Source organism: Onychomys torridus, chromosome 6 (genome assembly GCF_903995425.1).
Source record: "Onychomys torridus chromosome 6, mOncTor1.1, whole genome shotgun sequence".
NCBI classification, from domain to species: domain Eukaryota; kingdom Metazoa; phylum Chordata; class Mammalia; order Rodentia; family Cricetidae; genus Onychomys; species Onychomys torridus.
The window spans coordinates 105,026,608-105,042,346 of record NC_050448.1 but is presented as its reverse complement, the minus strand read 5'-3'; the positions used below and the strand labels follow the sequence as shown (position 1 = coordinate 105,042,346).

Here is a 15,739-nt window from a genome sequence, read left to right as displayed (position 1 = left end):
CTTGCTCTTTTAATTAAGAAAACAAAACCAACCAACCAAACAAAACCAATCCCCACTGCAAAGGCTGGACATGTATGAGACAAAGTATGTTGTCACTCTGATGTGTGTGTGTGTGTGTGTGTGTGTGTGTGTGTGTGTGTGTGTTTATTTATTTTTCTTTCTTTCGACTGATAGTCTGGGTGATTTCAGTCAACCTCAGATCTGTCTGTACCTACTGTAACGGTGACGGAAGAGAACTGGGGCGTCTAGAGAGGAGTCCATATCCATGGGTCTCAGCTACATCTGGGCATATTTAGGGAGTGGAAATAATGACCTTAAGGGTCCACTCAGGATGGCGCTAAGGACATTCATCCTCGCAGGGAAGAGAAAGTGAGGTCCATGAGCTCTACCCAGGAGAAACTTTGATCCACGCAGCAGAGCGAACAGAGAACTCCACTCAATCTGCTGGTTTCTGGACCCTTGTTTGGCTCCTGAGTAGAGGAGGAGCTTCCTCACACAGACCATCTAACCATGGGGGAAGCTGCATCTTGGACCCAAGGAAGATGGGAGCCACGGAAGGAAAGGCACAGCGCCGCTGCCTGGGGGCCACTGACCCAGGCCCTATAGAGATCTCAAGGGCCGTGAGGGGAATGCAATAATGGGTTTGGTAAGGACTAGAGGGAGACACCTGGTCAGCTTCAAGACTGCTAGTCCTCTTACCTCCTCGTTAGATGCAAGAGACTTGGCAGATGTCAGAGGGTATCTGTGGGACCACAGTCCAGAAAAAAAGAATGTCCCTCAGAGTCTGGTGGCTCCTAGTCAGGTTACATACAGACGGACAGATGTGGCAAGGCTGTTAAGTCAGTGTGGAAAGTCAGCTTATTTATGTTCTGTTGATGTTATTTGAAAACTCAGTTGTAATCAGAATTGCTTCTTACAGTGGACACCAAGTGCTCATTTTGCAAAAATGCTGATCTTTCCCAGCAACTCATGTGTAACCATGAGCCACAGAGGCTGCAGGCAGTTTTCTCTCTCCTCACAGATACTGGCTGCCTCAAATACCCACTGGAGTTTTCATAAATAAAACATAGCCGAGCGCGGGGGAGGAGGGGATGCAGTTCTCCCTCCAGTATGAAAGGAATTAGTGTAATCATAAGAAAGGGAGCTGTGTATGAAGCCCCAGTCTGCAGCCCAGGGCTTCCACCCGGGGAGGCTGAAGATCCCAGAGATTACAGAATCCTGGGGTGAGACGGCAGGCCTGAGTCAGAAGGCGGCCACATGGATTTAACCCTCACATGACGTGTCACATTATGAGCCCTTCCGTCAAAACCTGGATTCAGTAAATCATGAGAAAAATCCCAGAGGTGCCTACCTTCAACAATTAGATGAACAACAGTGAAAAGCAGAAAACAGGCTATTAAAAAACGTAAAAGGGCCCAGTCAGAGTTCTGCTGTATTAAGAGACACCTGAGCTGAACAATTTAGAGGAAAGGTTTAGTCTGGCAATTGTGCAGATTGTAATTTGTGACTGGGTGGCCCCCTGCCTTAGGGTGAGGCAGCAGAGACTTACAGTCAATCCAATCCAAACCAGTCACCTCATAAACCAGAGGCAGATAATGAGAGAGGAAGTGGGCAGACCTCACAGGCCTAAGACCACCTACCTTTTAAAGGCCCACCTCCAAAAACTCCACTCTGGGGACCTGCTTTAATAGATGGACTTTGGGGAACATTCAAGATTCAGGAGATAGCTGGGAATCAGAATGGGATGATTAGCTTAGTCTTCAGATCAGCAACTTCTCATGTTGCCCAGATTCAACTCCAGACTGAGAAGCAAGGTTGATAATCCTGTGTGTTCTGTTGGGTTTTGTGGATTGTAAACACATAGACAGACACAAAGACACATACGCCTCTGCTTAGCTGGGTCTGCCAATTTGGTGTCAGAGACTTCCAGAAATCTCTAGAGCTCCAGAACATATCTACGAAGCCTGAGGATACCAAACACAACAGGCCCCTGGGGGGCAATTCTGGTTACTTTAACTGATCATTAATATAGGACATCCACTGTGACCACTGGCTTAAGATACCAAACTAAAGTTCTGAAATAAAACCAGAACCTACCCAAGCTATGGTAACACTGGTGTTGTGATCTCTCTATTCCATAGGAAGCCACTGTCTTAAAGCCACTGGAGTGTTTATAGGTAGGTAGTGCTAGTGTGAGCCTGTACACTTTTTAGCTTGGGATTCATTTCTGAAACCTATTCCTTAAGACACCAGGACAGAAAGTCTAAGAAGTTTATATTAGGTTTCCTACTCATTCCCTCTTTGATACTCATACTTCATATAGTATGGGTTTCTCCTCCACCAACCCTGAATTAAGGTACCAGGACTTTAAAAGGTCTATCTCAGTGATATATTCAGAGATAAGGAGAAGGGGCATCACCTGGCTGTGGAAAAGCTCCGCAAACACCAGGTCCTTCGGTTTTAAACATACATGCCTCACAGCAAGGCTCCAAAGAGCCATTAAGAATGACACGAACCACCGAACCTCAACCCACGCAGTGGCTTGACCACTGGATCTCCCAGGTCAGAGTATCTTAGGGTCGAGAGTGGCTGACCTGACCGTCCCACCGATAGTTGGCATGTGAGTGACACTGAGGCGTGACTAAGGACACGCCACCCATTCTACACGTTTTCTCCCTTTGCCCTCAAACACTTTGCCTCAGGGCATGACTGAGTTCAGCGCAGAGTACTGGAGCTTTTATTCATCTACATTCCACTTCTTTCCAAATGAATGAATGGTTATAGCAAAACTGAAGTCTTTAGGGGGATTATAAATTCATTCCCACCTCCACAAAGGTGGTTCTGGAGCCCATTTCCTCCTGTCTCACTAAAACTATATGAAGACCCAAGAGGCATGGGAACCACGCCATCTGTAGGATGTAACCACAAAAGGCCTTCCGGCTGTCAGGGAACACAGGGTATCTTCAGCCATTCTGGTATCCTATCAGCACATGGATATAGGAATGACTTCGCAACAGTGTCTTAGATGTCCTCTTTGAACTGTTTCAGACCAGAGATTAAACACAACAAAAAAAACTCGACGCAGTTTTAAATCAAAAGTTATGATGACTTTATTTTAAATCTTAATACACCAAAAATAGTTTTTAAATGTTGTGAAATAAGCACTTGAAAATAAGAATTCCAACACTGCTGTGATTTGCTGTGAGGCTTGATAGTGAGTTTCCCTCTGAATATGGGTTTAGGGCCTAGGAAGCAGAAAGTCGTTTCCAGGGTAGCAGTGGGCAAAGTCCAGCCCGATCACACTCAGACCCAGACATAACTGAAACAACACATCCACGCCAGTAGGAGGCACTGTCGGGCTACATCGTGATCTCTGTCACCAAGAGGGAAAAATAAACAAACAAACCTCAAGTGCCACGTGTTGGGAAAATGCTGTTTAGATGCCAGTGAGTCAAAGGCCTGCTCTGATGTGTCCCAGCTGGGCCGTAAATATGGTTTTCTCTTGATCTGAGGGACCAACCAACAAGCTGCTGCAGAACTTGACTACAACGCAATTATTTTGTGGGTAGGTGAGGATACCTGGGGAGGTGTGGACACAGAAACATCTGAATTTGGCTGTTTGACCTGCAATCAAAGCAGTTTCCAAGACTTCCCCAAAATACCCAGATGGCCCCCTCTGCATCCATCACAACTTTAGGAAATGTTTGCAGGAAAAATGGAAGCCTAGGGTATCTAGCACTCCTTCCGAGAACCCTGACTCTTCCAAAAGTCCGAGGATGAAGGAAGTACTGGGTTATAAGAGAGGCTTTCAGGGTGTTCTGTGATGCTCCAAGTGGGTATATTTTTAAATGGCCTTTCCAGCTGTGGCCTCACCTATGGCTCATACGTGTTTCTAAGTGCAGTCTGTCACAACAGGCACTGAGAATTCTGGACAAGCACCAGCATCTATTTTGTGTCACTATCAGGTACAGAGGACGTTGGCTCAATGGCCAACTAGGATGCAAAGCTTCCAAAACAGAACATTGCATCCTTGCTTTATTAGATGTCACTTTAATGAACAGAAGTGACAGATCACATGTTGTGAATTCTCACCCAAATCACTTTCTGATGCCAGAGAGCTCAGGCACCAGGAAATGGGGTGCTACACCTAAGAACAGGGACGGAATAACATTAAGCTGTATAAGACAATGATTCACATGACCACAGGCTCTAACAATTGTCCCAAACCAACAGCAAAATATTCATTATCAAAACAAAGACTGGAAAAAGACGCACTTGAAGGCTAAGCTCTGGACTACCACCAAGCTATTCTCACCCAACTGCTCTCCAGGGTCGACACCTTCGCAGGGAAATGCCCCGACACAACGATCCTGCACGCGCAACTCAAAGCTCGGACTCTGGGATGGAGTCTAAAGTGGTCTTCTCCATTCTCCTAGGACTCCCTTGACATTTGTGCAGTCCAATAGTAGTCCAAAGACCATTCCATCTGCCTGGAAAAGGCTCTCAGCATGTGCTAGGGCCTACGCTCATCTGTGTCTGGCAGTCTCAGAGTAAGAGATCTTTCTATCAGAACAAGATGCTAACCGGATATTCCCAGGTAATTGAGCAGTTTGGGAATACAACCAGACTTCTGGAATGTCCCACGCCAGTGTAATAGTGCTTTTTACTCTAATGTGACAGGATTTATCCCATCACAAAGATCTAATGGACCTAAAACAAACAACAAAACAATCTGTAGGTGTTTTCCCTGGAAGAGTTCTTCTAGGCTCCTGGAGACTTTGAACCCACAATGAAGCTTCTGAATGAGCTAGTGGGTCAGTTGGTCTCGACATATAAGTGAAGACTGCTGGGGACACAGCATGGACATAACGAACCTGCTTTCTCCTGAAGCAATGCGTATGCACTTCCCCTCCAGTCTCAAGTTCCTAGGGTGAAGTAGGAATAGAAAACTTCAGGGGGGGGGGGTGGGAATGACACGGGACTGCCTGAAATAATAACCTTGAGAACTGTGACTTTTAATTCAATCCTTTGGCCTGGCATTGTATAAATACGATAAATAAATAATAGTAACAGTTGTTCATTTCTCATAGTGACACTAGATGGTCCAGATAAAATCTCCTATTGTGTGAATGGAGTGTTTCTCACTAGAATTTCATTGCAAACTCACTCATTGGAGTTGATGCTCAGACCTAGTGAACAAAACCACATTTATATGAAACCAAGGATTTGTTTTCATTTAATCCAGGAATAAGGTTTTTACCACACTGAGAATGCAGTGAGAAATCTTCAATAGGAAGCTAACCTATTGCAGCATTGTGGGGCAGCTAAAACACTCGCTTGCCCGGAATGTTAACCGACAGCAGCATTATCTAGGTGGCAGTCGATTCTCTGGCGGGTTTCAGATGTGTCATAGGCCAGTGGTCTAGCCTCGTATCTTGATATAATTAGAGCAGCTAAGCTGACATGTAAAAAACTGTGTGCTGAGCCTATATCAGAATTGTGTTTTTAAAAAAAAATGTGGCTTTTTCTTCCCATGATGAACACTGGAGACGCCTTTAGATATAGTTAGCTGGTTTAGACACTATGTATTAGATATTCATCCTGCAAACGAAAAGTCTAAGTTATTTTACAAGTGAACACAGCATGAAGCAAGCATCAAGATTAAGGTGCTTTGGAAGCATAGCTTAGTCTTTTTAAAACTCTATGCTTATTTTCATATCATAGCCTGTATTCTGTGATAAATATCTGAACGAAACTGAATCAACCAGATGAGCCTCAGGCTGGCCCTGATTAGATTCAAGTCAGCCGACAGGTGATTTCTTCTTTGCTATTTTGCTCACTTTCTTCTGTAAGGCAAGGAAAAGGCTTATCATTGTACACTACTGTGCATTTATGAGGCTCCAACAATTACATCCTAAGACTCCACTTGGCTCTAGTGGCTCTATACTTTCGGCTCGAGTCAACTTCTGCCCTAATAACAACACATCCTTCCGATCACGTCTCATCTGTCAGCCAGCAGGACACCACCACACACAATGTTAACATGGCTGCAACAGCTGCCCCCAGCCTGGCTTGGCTCCGGGTCCTTCAGTCATGGCTGTACCTGCATGGATTCTTTGTTCACTCTGTAGCCCATTCACACAGAATGGAATCAAATTTTATTCTTTTCTAATTCCACATGTCGACAAGCTGCTGAAAACCCCCATGCCATCTCGCAGAAAGGCTGCGCAGCTGTTTCACGAATGACAGCATAATTAAAGCTAAAATAATATAAAAATAATTTGGAAAAAATCCCTTTTGCTGTACACTCTCAAGTAAAGGAAGATAAGTGATAGTTTCTGCTAGCCAAAAATTGTGTTACTATTCACGTGGGCTTTGCAGCTCCGTGTGCCGCACACTTGTGTGTGGACGTGGTTATGAGTGGATAATCTACGCACTGCAGTAGCCTCTAACTGGTTCATCTAGTTTGCCTAGTCATTAAGCTACTTAACCAATTAGAATACTAGTATATCACATTGAACAACTTTACATAATTGCGTCTTTGAAATATTAGGAACACATTTATTTGGCTTGTAGAGGACTGAAATATTACAGATAATAACATTGTCTAGCTTTCTCTTTTTCTTTCTTTCCTTTTTTTTTTTAAGAATATGGCTCTTAATACATTGACTTTCTGAGTTCCCAAGTGAAAGTCACTTTAAAAATTTATGAGCTTACTTGAAGCAGAGAGGTTCTGTTCTAATTTGGTCAAATTTGACAGCACTTAAAACTTAGGGATAAATCTAAGCAGGCCCTTTGTGGTCAACTATTTTCAACCTATTATGAAGGGTGTTTGTTGAAGTTTCTCACTCGGCCAGCAGAGGGCACTTCATATGCCTCTGCATTGCTCAGGGAGCAAATGCAGAAGATGCAGAAACACAGTGTTTACCCCAAATCAGGCAGAGCCCCGCAGATCTGTTTTTTGAAAGTCACAAAAATATAGAAAACATGGACTGGGGCCTACTTGGAAAGCCAGGAGTATGCGTGAAGTCAAACAGGGAGGGAGGAGAGGCCAAGATACTGTCTGTCTCCTGGATGAATCTCTGGTCTCTTCCCATGGTCCTTCCCCCTTTGCCAGCTCAGTGGCAATTGGCTGAGTTTTGTTACAGATAGTACAAGATTCCATCTTCAAGTCAACTGGTTGAGCTTCTGTTTTTTCAATTCTGCAACTTTCCTTCCGGCCTAAAGTCTGGGGCAGCTGAACAAAGGATGCTTCACAGCTCACCGAAGGGCAGAAATAACAGTTGTCCGTAGGACGCGTCAACTGCAGGGTCTGTCATGGGACACCTTCTTGGGATTTGGGCTGCATGATTTCTATTCTCCTAGAAATAAAGGATCACGAGGAAGCATGGTCCTCTGGTTGTAGAGACTCAGTAGCCTGAGGCTCTGCAGTGACGGGGGAGGATATCTATTTTTTTCATTTCAGCTGCAGTAAAAATAATTAAGACATCTTTGTCCAGGGGCTACAAGCTAGCCTTTCTTTAAAAGGCCTTGATTTTTGTAAAAGCATTCCTGTTCTAGAAATAAACCCTGTGTCTCTTCCATGTTTATCTTTTTCTACCAGCTCTGGTTTCATGTTGAAAAGATAGAAGATTGTGTGTGTGTGTGTATGTACACACAGTTTGAAAAGGGGAACTCCTTTATCCTTACAGAAAAATAACTCTGAACTGATATTTCCCCTCTTCCTGTAGTGTTTTGCTTGTTTTCCACTAATCTCCCTGCCCGTGGCTCCCTTTGGATCAAGTGTGTTCTAGAGTTGACAGGGGAGAGGGAAGGGGTCCCTCAGCAGCAGTACTTTGAGATGGAGAAGCGCTCAGTGAGTCCTCACCCAAAAAGGATCATAAACTTACTGGGTTAAGTCAAACTAATCATTGCTCCCAAGCTGCCTCGGGCTGTGTCTGCTCGTACGTTTGTTTTGTTTTGTTTTAGCTGCACCATAGGATTCCTTGTGCCATTTTCTTTTGTCTGTTATTTTTCGTGATGACCCTGAGCTATGTCTTCCTCCTCAGTTCTGACACTATTCAGCCTTCGTTGTCTTCTTCATTTTGCCGATGTAGGCCTCGAAGAAGAAATGGCAGAAGAGCACAAGGTAGCTGAGGTACATGAGTGAGGACCAGAAGATGTTCTGAAAGTGGGAGTAACACTGGTCGTTGTCATGTTGCATCCAGTTGAAGACCAGGTAGTTAATGACACAGCCCATCAGCATCTGAGTGATCTGAGACAAGGTGATGAACATGGCAAACTTCCGGGAGACCCGGAAACCCGCGGCCCGCAAGGCATAGTAAGAGTACATGACGGCATGCACGCCATAGTTCATAGTCATGAACCAACCACCCCCAGCCACCATGTCTTTGTAGGAGTACCAAGAGTACAGCAGCACAGTGATGTGGTGGTACCAGTGTAGGAAGATGAGCTTCTGTTTCCGCAGGATGATGAATATCGTATCTCCTGGAAGACAAAGAGAGCAAACGAAAGTGTATGAGGCCCACAGCTGGCTCTGGAAGGAGTTGGATAGAAATCTTCAATCAGCAAGACAGGCTACATTTCTAGACACTCAACAGAAAAACCTTACTGATTTCTGATCTGAAATGGACATTATCAACCACACTCAACCATAGACAAGTGGAAACATGACTGGAAGAAGACAGGTGCCTGGTCTCAGGGCAAGTATGACCTGGAGGCAGACTGACACGCAAACTCAAGTGCCCGGCAAAATGCTCTTAGGCATCTGGATAGTAAAACCATAATTACCCTTAGGTAGTTAAAAAAATATATAGCTCACAAACATGTATCTTGTGAGCTCTCTGTAAAACACGGAGTCCTTGTAAATGAGAAAGACATGATTCAGGACAGGAGATGTAGCTCTGTGGTGGCAGAGGGCTAGCCTAACACTGGCAAGGCCCTGGGTCTGATCTTCAGTCCCTCCAAGAAGTGAAAACCAACCAAAACAGAAACTAGAAGAAGAAAACCCAAATTAAACAGAGACAAAGGCAGAGTCAGGTAGAAACAGAAGACACCGTCTAAATACTGATGAGAATAATAGCAACCAATTATTTATATGACATGAGTATTAAAAAGCTCTCCAGGATGGCTCAGAGGTTAGGGGCAGCGACTGTTCTTCCAGAGGTCCTGAGTTCAATTCCCAGCAACTGCATGGTGGCTCACAACCATCTATAATGAGATCTGGTGCACTCTCCTGTGTATATAATAAATAAATCAATCTTTCAAAAAACAAAAAAAGCTCTCCAGAATGTCAACTTCTCCCATAACTCTCTATGATATGAAGAGTTATAGGCAGGCCTAAGGAGTCGGTAAGCGCCCACGGTCAGCAGGAGACCCTGCCTCACAACATAGAGTGGAGAGTGGTTGAGAAAGACACCTGAAGGTGTCCACAGGCACACACTCATACATCAACATGAATGTGCACATGCAAAACACACTTAAAACCTCTTTCACAATTAGGACTACTTTTTTAACACCAGTAAGGACTAGAAATTTGATCTATTCTGAGATTTGATTACAGACAAATGGAACAAGTCCACACCGTCTTACCCCTCATGTACTTGGTGGATGGCCTAGAGTTCCTGGTACAGACAAGGTCAAGGAGGAGTGCTGGGCCTTGGAAAACCTCCAGGTTCTGATGGCTGCAGCTGCACTACTCACTACAGGTAGTGTCCTGTTACATTTACCAGGAGCTATTACTTTATTTCCCTGCGGAATTATTAAGCCTAATTACTTCATATTTGTTTAGAAGAGAAAGCAAAGTTGCCAGTGGCTACATTCCCAAACCTATTATGAAATTTCCATTGAAATCCTGTGCTGTCTTGTGAGACACTGGCTTTTATTATGCCTATAAATGTCAGGCAGGCTGAAATGACGGATGGCGATGGTCACTCTCATGTGTATACTGTAAGGGTCAAGTTCTACTTCATATTAAACTATACTATTTTGGCATGCCTGTCAGAGTCCCCACTACTGTATAATTGCTGCTCTGTTTCTTCCTCCCCTCTTTGGACTATGACATAGACAACAATTCTAGCCTACCTTTGTTAGTAGTGGAAAGAAGGGGAAAGTGTAAGGAATTTCATGTTCCAAAAAAATATCAATGTGATACAATACCCAGCCATATTGAGAGCAATTTGCTATAAAGAAACAAGCACTTCATCCTATCATCACTCTTACATGAAGACTTGTGGTACTGAAGTGCTTTCCCCCTCTGAATGGGTGGTGGTGGTATGTTCGAGTGTCTCAGTAGGCCTAGCTACTTGAGGGGGGTGTGGGGAAGGTGAGCGAGGGAGATGAATCCGTCACGAAATCTTGCAAACAAAATCCACCTGAATTTACATTAAATCTTTTTCAGAACTCATGTTCAGAGTGGTAGAAGGGAAGGGGAAGGTGGTTCTGAGCAGCCCTACTCAAAGCCATACCAATTGTCCCCAGAAACGGTGGTTTCCCATAAAATACTATGGTTGGGTTCCAGAAGGGCCAACCTCGATCTTCATGGCCTTCGTTACTGCCATGCTTTCTGATGCAAACACAGTTCTTTTGTCCATCACCATTGTTTCCCATTTCCCCAAGTCATGCCAAATCACAGAACTTATAGGTGTAGCAGAAGCTATAGAGGAACTCAGAAATGTATGCTACCCCAAGGACTACGATGGACTCCATGTTAGCCAGCCGGTCTTCTTGAGCAAACATCCCTTAGCATTTATGGAACTGGTGCTAGCCACGTATAAGTGAGAGAACTTGCTTTTGAATGTGTCTGCTTTTTCAACGCTTTTGTTAGACTCATGTTTCTCTTTATGGTGACCCCTATAACCCTTGGACCAGCTATTTTTAACCAGGAGATAGCTAGCAGACAAGACATGGTGTTTCTTGTACCCAAGATCTTTGTGTGCCTATGGAGAAGTCAATTAGTTCTTCTCTTTCCAGGGCAATCAGAGCCACCAAAAGACATGTTGAGCCAACTGTGTGTGTGTGTGGCTTGTCACAGATGGCTGAGCTCCTCTTAGCAGAGTTAGCTGGAGTGCTGCTGAATCAGAGCTTCAAAACAATGGCAAGCTCAACTGAGTAAGGGCCTAGACGCAGAGCAGATGTTTCCAAGTCTTAACAAAAGCAAATCTCAGCAGGTTTTAATAGAATTCCAACCATAGGCACTGGCAATCTGGCACACAAAATAGAGGGACAGCTCTCCTGCTCTTGCTTGTTCTAGTAGAGTGGAGTCCTTTAAATACATTGAGTTCACCATTTCCGCTAAAACCCTTATTGCTATCATTAAGGGTTTAGGGAAGCAGAGTCAGTGGTGTGAGTACAGTTTCAGCTAGGGGAGATAGAAAGTTCCAGAAATGATGGTATGGTGGCTACACCACAATGTGAATATTATGCCTAATTAACCCCCAGGGGAAACGAAAGGAGTGGTGAAATGTATAGGTATATGCTTTTAGGGGAACTGCAACTAGTTTCAGTGTTGTACTGTATGGTGTGTGTGTGTGTGTGTGTCTGTGAGTGTGAGTGCACACACACACATTCCCTCATGATCTTTCTCTTTGGTACTCATAAAGGATCCCATAAATCTCAGAATATAGAAAGTAGGATGGATCTAAAGATAACCTCTAAATAATTCTAATGGATAAATCTTTCTTAATCAAATGATAATGACAAGACTTGGTAATTGCAAAAGACTAGGAGTTAATATAACCTTCAAAGCGCACAGGCAGAGACACTGTCAGTAAGTGCTAAGGCTGGTTTGGGGGATACCTGTTTGGATTTTTTAGACCTGTGACATTCAGCAGCTGCCCTCCCCCCAAGGACACTGGTACACAAGCTGTAGAGTGTTTGGAGGCCATTGTTTCCTATTTCCAAATTAAGAACGTGTTGTCAGATTTTAAAATACTTCTACGAAGGACTTGGGACTGTATGAAGAATGTGTCACCATTACAGAGCTGGCAGTATTCATTAGGGAAGACTTTCTATACATTAGTCAATGTGAGCTTATTCAACAAGAAATGTGTGGGACCTAAGTTTGAATCCTTAGAACTAATTAAAAAAAAAAAAAAAAAAAAAAGCTGGATGTTTAGTACGAGCATCTAAAGAAGGAGGTGGAAACAAGCTTGAGGGGTGGGCAACTAGCATGGTGTATACACTAGAAAAACAACAATTAAGAGACCCTCTATCAAATGGGAAGGGCTCAACACCCAAGGTTGTCCTCCAGCCTCCAAATGCACATCATGGCATGTACATACCTGCGTTCAAACACCCAAATGTGTACATACACACATCCACACTCACACAAAATTTCCTGGGGCCTGGTCTGCAGTCTTCATATTGTAAAATTCTATGTCAAGTAGCTTTGCATTCTAATAATGGGTGCTGATATAAATTCACTGACTGACTGAATCTATATTAATGCATTTTATTTCCAGTTTGTGTTCATAGGGCTATGTGTATATGTACATGTGCCTGCCACATGTACACACACCACTCATTCTGGATTGTGTACCTGTATTCAAATTCTGATCTTCATAGGAAAGGCTGTTAGACCTTTGTTACTCTTTCTTAGTCTTTGATCTTGGGAGACAACATCAATCCAACCACCAGCTACTTGCAGGCAGCAGACTTAACAGCACATTGTAGCAAATGGCTCAGCTGCTCCCCAACACACTGGTGAGAACTCATGGTCATGAGTGAGCTCGAACTGTGAGAACTTAACAAAACACAGCCAGCACAGACTGTAGAAGTCTTATGTGAATGACAACCTGTCATTTGTCCCCGTCCCCACCCCCCCCCCCACTTTTTTTAAGACAGGGTTTCTCTGTGTATCCCTGGCTGTCCTAAAACTCACTCTGTAGACCAACCAGGCTGGCCTCGAACTCACAGAGATCTGCCTCCTGAGTGCTGGGATTAAAGGCGTGTGACACCACTGCCAGGCTCTGTCACTTCTTTTTAAGGGAGATAAAACAAAAAAGTGGTGCCCTACATCCACTTTCCCCAGGGCCAGACTCGGATGAAGAAAATCAGCAGGATTCCACAGTTAGCATTTGTTAAGGAGAACATGAACCCCAGAAGTGAAGCTTAATTTCCCAACCTGAACTCTAACTCCAGAGATGAGAGTCTGCTAATCTCCATGACTTGGAAATTGCTGGGTTGTTCGTTTTTCTCCTATTTTAATAATAGTTCAGCTGTTAATGGGCCTTAGAGAGGAGATCATGTGTTATTTTTTAAATCCCTAAGAGTGGCTTATTTTTAGGAGCACTAGGAAATTGGCATTTGAAAACTCGTTTTCTGTCAATAGACAGAATGTATATTTACTTAAAAAGGAGGGAGCAGAGGGGTGGGAGACTCAGTCCAAATCTTTCAGTTCCTGCATTCTAGCTTTTTAGCACCAGCGAAGACAGACCCAGACACTGAGTGTTTCTTTGTTCATTCTTACTGGGTATGTGAAGCTGCATACATAATGGGGGGAAGCAGGGAAGGGAAAAGACACTCACCTAGTTCAGGTGCTTTGCTGAGCACAAATGCATAAGCCCAGAATTTGCTGACAGGTCCATTGTAAAAACTCTGGTCACAAACTGACTGCTTCAGGCCTTTGGTCATCAAAATGTACACCATGTAAGCACCAGTTCGAAGAGCACCGAATATACTTCCATTAGGAAAAGATAAAAGAGACAACAGTTAGTTAGGGAGCGATTTCACTTAGGACATCAACCTTGCTATGGCTGAGTGAGTGGAAAAGGCCACCATAGCTCATCTGCTAGAATACCTGGTCCCCAGGGGGTGGCCTGTTCTGGAAGGCTCTGGAACCTTTATGAGGTTAAAGCCTTTTCACAGAGGGAGTACATCACTGGGGTTGGCCTTGAAGTTGTTTAGCCTGGCCAAATTTCCCGTTGCCTGTCTGCCACTTGACTGTGATGGAGTATTACCAGTTACCAAATGTTCCTCCTGCCATACTCCCCTCCTCCAAAGACGAACCGCATCCCTCCTTAACGTGTAAGTCAAAATAAATCCACCCCCCTTGTTCCTTCTTCCTTTTCACAGCAATGAGAAAAGTAACTGATACAACCATACTTAGAAGACAGGTTGGCCACTGGCCAAAGCCGGCAGAGAAGACGCCTAGTACACAGTTACCCGGATGTATTTTCAAGTGCCCCGTAAAGGAGCTAACACAACTCTTGGTACTCATCAGTGTTCCAGAATGAGGTCATGGAAAAGAAGACTCAGTCCACACCAGCATCTTATGAGGAATGGTTTGGTTTGTGCTTGGGAACTATTTCATGAAGAGGAAAGCAGAAGAGCTGTATGTCCTTGGCATTACCTCAGTTCTATCTGTAGTCAGTCATTCCGAGTTCCATTGGCTCTCATCCCTGAAAGTCTTCTAGAGTCTCTAAGCTAACTCCCCCTTCACGTCTGGACTCCTACAGCAGGATCCTGACCTCCTCATCACACCAGGAGTGCCTTCTAGGCTTAAGTCTATTACTAACCCTTCTAGGAATTCCATCCACCCTAGAAGAGTTAAGTGTTCACCCAACTGCACACGCAAACTACCAACACTGCTCGATGTGCTGGCCTCCACATGTTCATAGATGCCACACAAAGATGGCGGAAGGGGAAAAGTTCTTGATAATATAAACACAAAACAAACACAATGCCCTTTCAACTCGAATCCGATAAGGAAACAGGAGCATTTTGGAACATGCTTATTTAATAATGTAACTGGGAACATGAAAGGCCTTGGCAGCTGGAACAAGGAGTAAGTGATCCCTCATGTGTGTGTCCATCTACGCTGAGACTGTAAGCAGTGTCTCTGAGTGTGGTACCCCTCCTTTCAATACATATTGTCACTTTTGGATTACTCATCCAATTTCCTCCTTCAGAGGCTCTCTGCACCTAGAAACCCTCCCTGGTCCTCACCAAGAATCACGTGGCTCTGTGGGGCTTCTTTTGTTATTTTGCCCCCCCCCCACCTCCCACCCCCCGAGAGAACCTAGGACCGAACCCAGGGCCTTGGGCTTGCTAGGCAAGCGCTGTACCACTGAGCTAATCCCCAACCCCAGAGCTTCTTTACTGCTTATCTCCACTTACTGATGTTCTTGACAGCTCTGCTGGGTACCGCCTGCTCTCTCTCTTCAGGACCCTCTGTGTACTCCTCCCTCTGGGAGCTAGCTTGTCTGTGTTCCTCCCAAGGCTGGATCCTTGTTCCTTTCAAATCTCAATGAGGCATCATCTCCTGAGAGGGATGCCTCCATGTTTACAGTCAATATTAATAGCCCCAATTTAGAGGCAGTGATTTGAATTTCATCAGTCAAGTTGGATAATGGAGATTTTCATTCTTAACTGGATTCCCTTTACCCTTCCTTAGTTCACTAGGGGGTAGCTGAACTTTAGTATGAAAGGTTCCAACTTCTCCAAATTAAGGTTTTATACCTTAGACACTCGGCTGCTTTGAAGGTAGCAGCAGCTTGGATGTGTCATCCAATGGTGGGCTAGCTGATGAAAAGTCAAGGACTTCCCTCCTCCCTAGAAAGAGTCCTTTTTCTTCAAGTTGTTCCAATACCTAACTCTAAGAAAATCAAATACCTTATCTGCAGTTCAAGAGCAACCTTGGCTGTTTAACTCAGTTTTTAGCACCCCCGTTTCTCTTGGCAGAGATTGCCTAGGGAACACATACGGCCAATTCTAGCCAATGTGATGTGAGAGGCCTGCT

General features: G+C 44.3%; 1 protein-coding gene across 4 annotated transcripts in view; it reads right to left on the bottom strand.

The window, feature by feature from the left end:
- Positions 1-3,085: 3,085 nt before the first annotated feature.
- Elovl6 (ELOVL fatty acid elongase 6) overlaps positions 3,086-15,739 on the bottom strand; it is a 112,228-nt gene continuing 99,574 nt past the window's right edge. For all 4 annotated transcript variants that reach the window (XM_036190433.1, XM_036190432.1, XM_036190431.1 and 1 more), the window contains 2 exons: positions 13,527-13,678; positions 3,086-8,487 (listed from right to left, as the gene is read on the bottom strand). In XM_036190433.1, coding sequence (XP_036046326.1) covers positions 8,057-8,487; positions 13,527-13,678 — 583 coding nt within the window. In that variant the 3' untranslated portion in view covers positions 3,086-8,056. The remainder of the gene's footprint in view (positions 8,488-13,526; positions 13,679-15,739) is intronic.